This window comes from Mastomys coucha, unplaced genomic scaffold (genome assembly GCF_008632895.1).
Source record: "Mastomys coucha isolate ucsf_1 unplaced genomic scaffold, UCSF_Mcou_1 pScaffold20, whole genome shotgun sequence".
Lineage (NCBI taxonomy): Eukaryota > Metazoa > Chordata > Mammalia > Rodentia > Muridae > Mastomys > Mastomys coucha.
The window spans coordinates 66,786,248-66,789,958 of record NW_022196903.1 but is presented as its reverse complement, the minus strand read 5'-3'; the positions used below and the strand labels follow the sequence as shown (position 1 = coordinate 66,789,958).

The window sequence follows — 3,711 nt, the reverse complement described above, 5'->3', positions numbered from 1 at the left end:
TTTTTTGCTTAAAGCCAAAACTTTGGAGAGTAAGTAAAAGATCTATACACCTGTCTTAGCCCAAATGCTAAGCATTCTCTCTACCACTCTCATCTCCCTCTATCTAGAGAACCAACTTGAAACCAAACTCACAATCTGTATTGACCCCCAAAACAGGGTCTTGTTGGGTTGCTGCTAGGGCCTCTCCATTCCTGAATATTTATATTTTCTTTCTTTCATTTATGTGTTGTTGATCCAATAGAATGAGAACAATCAATAGCACAGGAGTTGAGCAGAGACCTCCCCATCTCTGTAGGGGTTAACATGGACGAAGGCTCTCTGATGAGCCACAGAGATGGGTTCTGAGTGCTCTAACATGTGCTGATCGTCAGCACCAAGACGAAGGTCTTCACTGTCACGTAATCTCCATGCCACCCGAGCTCTGCCTCTTACATCACAATCTTGAGTCTGTTATGAAAGGTCTGCAAGCTTGAATAGAAGATAACCCTAAACTGGAAGAGATACATATCTTCAGTTCCAGCACTTGATCTATGGACCATGCAGACCAAAGTTCCAAGGCCATCCTCAGATACATAGTGCAGTTTGAAGGATAACCTGTTCCATATGAGATCTCATAAGAACAGAAACTAAATGAGAATTTTTCTTAATTTAGAAAATAAACTTTAGAAATACTTATAATTCCTACTTGGATTGTTGTGAAATGTAAATAAGATTCTGTAAAGAGGAAAATAAAAACAAATACATAAGGCACAGTGTTCATGAAGTACTTAAGCTTTGTCCTGACACGTGAGGTGCTCAGAAATAGAGCCAATTAACAGGATCCAAAATTGCAACATTCTAGACAGAGTGCAAGTGGAAGCCTTTGCTACTTAGATATTTAAAACACATTTCCTGGGTCCCAGCCTTGTAAATGCATGACTTGTAAGGAGCCAAACACTCGCCTTTGACTTCTGCCTATTTGAAATGACCTTTTTGACACACTTTCAAAGTAGTGTCTCCTCTTCCTTCAAGAGGAATCCCTGTACTGTGAACCACCTCTGCAGTCCTAGATGAGAGTTTTCACCCCTGGGAAGTATTTGGCCCCTTCCCTCAGTGAGCCAAACGGTTCAGGGACACCCCACAGTTATAGCTGGAGGGATCAGATCCAAACACACAGTAAATGAGGAGGCCAGCTCCTAGCATTGTGCTATCTACAAAGGTTTCCCTACTTGTAGGAGGTTGGCAACTTGGAAGTGTTACAGTTTGGCATGATGATTCTGTAGGTATAAATTTTAATGTATAAATAGTGAATGATGCCAATCCTCAGTTTCATAACACTGTCGTGAAATTTTTGTTGTCATTTAGGCACGAGATCGTGTAAAGAACGGTCTCACCAAGCTATTAGAAACAAATGTACTCGTAGATAAGATGAAGTTTGACCTTTCGGCTTTAGAACCTGTGCTACTACAGAAATCACAAGACGTTGAAGCCCTGATGGAAAAGCTAGTGGTGGACCAAGAAAATGCTGATCAGGTATACAGTGGTATGGGAATAGTCATATGGGCAAGAAGGCTTCAGCAAACCTCAAGGATTGCACAGAATACGTGGGTGACCAAAACTCTTTCAGGAAGCAACTTAAGGGAGGAAGGGTGTATTCGCACAAGCAGGTTGAAGGGGTACAGTCCATCCTAGCTTCAGGAATGTGAGGCAGCTGATCACAGTGTACTCACAATCAAGAAGCTGAGATCGATGAGCACCAGTGTTCTGTGGGCTTTCTCCATTTTATTCAGTCTTAAGACCCCACAGCCCATAGGATAGTGCAACTCACATTCAAGGTGGATCTTTCCTGCTCAGTTAAACCTTTTTGGGAACAACTTCATAAACACAACCAGAGTTGTGATTCCATGTCAACTGTAAATTCTGTCAAGTTGGCAATCAAGATTAATCCACAGTAAGCGATCAGATCATTTTGTTAAGTGTGTCGTTAAAATAGATACCAGAATTGGTAAGGCTTTTTTTTCTAGAAATTCATTGATGTTTGAAGTTGTAAACAATATCACTTGACCAAATCGAGATGGTTCTCCACCACCGAATTGATAGCACACAGTAACCAGAACTGAGAGTCACGAGAAAAGCAATATCTGAAATTATAAAATGGCCCCTCCTCCTAAAAAGAGACTGTCTGTGGAGTTTATCACAGACAGGAGATAGACAAACAGCAAAGGGAATGTGACTCCGGCTCACCATGGACCTCACACAAAGGGCAAATGCACTTCATTATCCTGGCTCTTCAAATGCAAGTCAGATGTCTTGTATTTCTGGAGTGTTTTGGATTTTTGAAGATTTTGGACTGTCTGCACACATAGGAAATATATAACACCAGACCCAAGTCTAAGCACAAGTCCATTTATACATGCTTTATAAACATCTTATAGTAACTTGGTACAATCAGTTTTAGGTGCCTGCACTTGACTGTGGTTGTCATATGAGGTCACATGTGAAATTATCTGCTTGTGGCAGTGTTTGGTGCTCTAAATGTTTCAGATTCAGATTTTCCTTACTAAGGATTCTCAGGTCTATAGCATACCACCTTGAATGCACCAAATTTCGTCTGATCTCAGAAGCTAAGCAGGGTTGGGCCTAATTAATACTTAGATGGGAGACAAGGATGCTCAGCCTTAATGAGACCTCTTAAGCAACCTTGATTCTGTGGTTAGGTCCGAAATATTGTGCAAGAAGATGAAGCAATAGCAAAGGTGAAAGCTGAAGAGACTCAAGCGATCGCTGATGATGCTCAGAGAGACCTGGAGGAGGCACTCCCTGCCCTTGAAGCTGCCAATAAAGCGCTGGATTCCTTAGACAAAGCAGATATCTCTGAAATCAGAGTCTTCACAAAGCCCCCCGACTTGGTCATGACTGTGATGGAAGCCATCTCCATCCTCTTAAATGCCAAGTGAGTTATTGGATGCCTGGTGAGATTTCCCTTTCACCGATTTTCTCCTTTCTCATATTTTCCTATAGACATATTCATTCTGTTCTCCGACCACCTCTCTTTGGTTTGATTGGTCACTCAACAAACTTATCCAACAAGTGTTTTATTCAGCGAATATTTTATGACAGATAGTGGAAGATATAAAACTATTGTCTATAGAATATAGGCAATTGAGGGGACAGAGAAGATACTCAGTTAGAAATGTGAGCCTTGGAAAAAGCTCAGAGAACCATGATTTTCATGGAGAGAGGGAGGCTGGAAGACACGCAATGATTTCATTATGAAAGATCATCATGTGTATATTATGCCAAGCAGATTCCTTCTTGACAACATTTAGTTTTCAGATTTTCAACAATACAATCCTTTTTTAAAGTTCATGTACATCTATATTTCATATAGACATATTCATGTATAATATATTTATATTTGTATCATATTTATATTTATATATAAATATATTTATATATTTATATTAATATATTTATATAATATATTGTGCCATATATAATTATATACCATATATATGGTATATTGTTTGATTAACAGTTTCCTCTTCCTCCTTTCTTCCCAGTCCTTCCTCCTCCCTGTCATTCACATCTCCTCCTTTTTTCTTCAGAAAAGGGGAGGCCTCCCATGGGTAGCAACCAGCCTTGGCATATCAAGTTGTAGAAAGATTAGGCTCATCTAGAAGGCATTTTTTAAGACATCCTATCAAGAAAATTAAAAGGTCAAAGTTGAGG

General features: G+C 39.8%; 1 protein-coding gene across 3 annotated transcripts in view; it reads left to right on the top strand.

Annotated features, from left to right (window-relative positions):
* Dnah6 (dynein axonemal heavy chain 6) overlaps window positions 1-3,711 on the top strand; it is a 223,851-nt gene that overhangs the window by 154,956 nt on the left and 65,184 nt on the right. For all 3 annotated transcript variants that reach the window (XM_031382227.1, XM_031382226.1, XM_031382225.1), the window contains exons 50-51: window positions 1,345-1,512; window positions 2,697-2,932. In XM_031382227.1, the coding sequence (XP_031238087.1) occupies window positions 1,345-1,512; window positions 2,697-2,932 (404 nt within the window). The remainder of the gene's footprint in view (window positions 1-1,344; window positions 1,513-2,696; window positions 2,933-3,711) is intronic.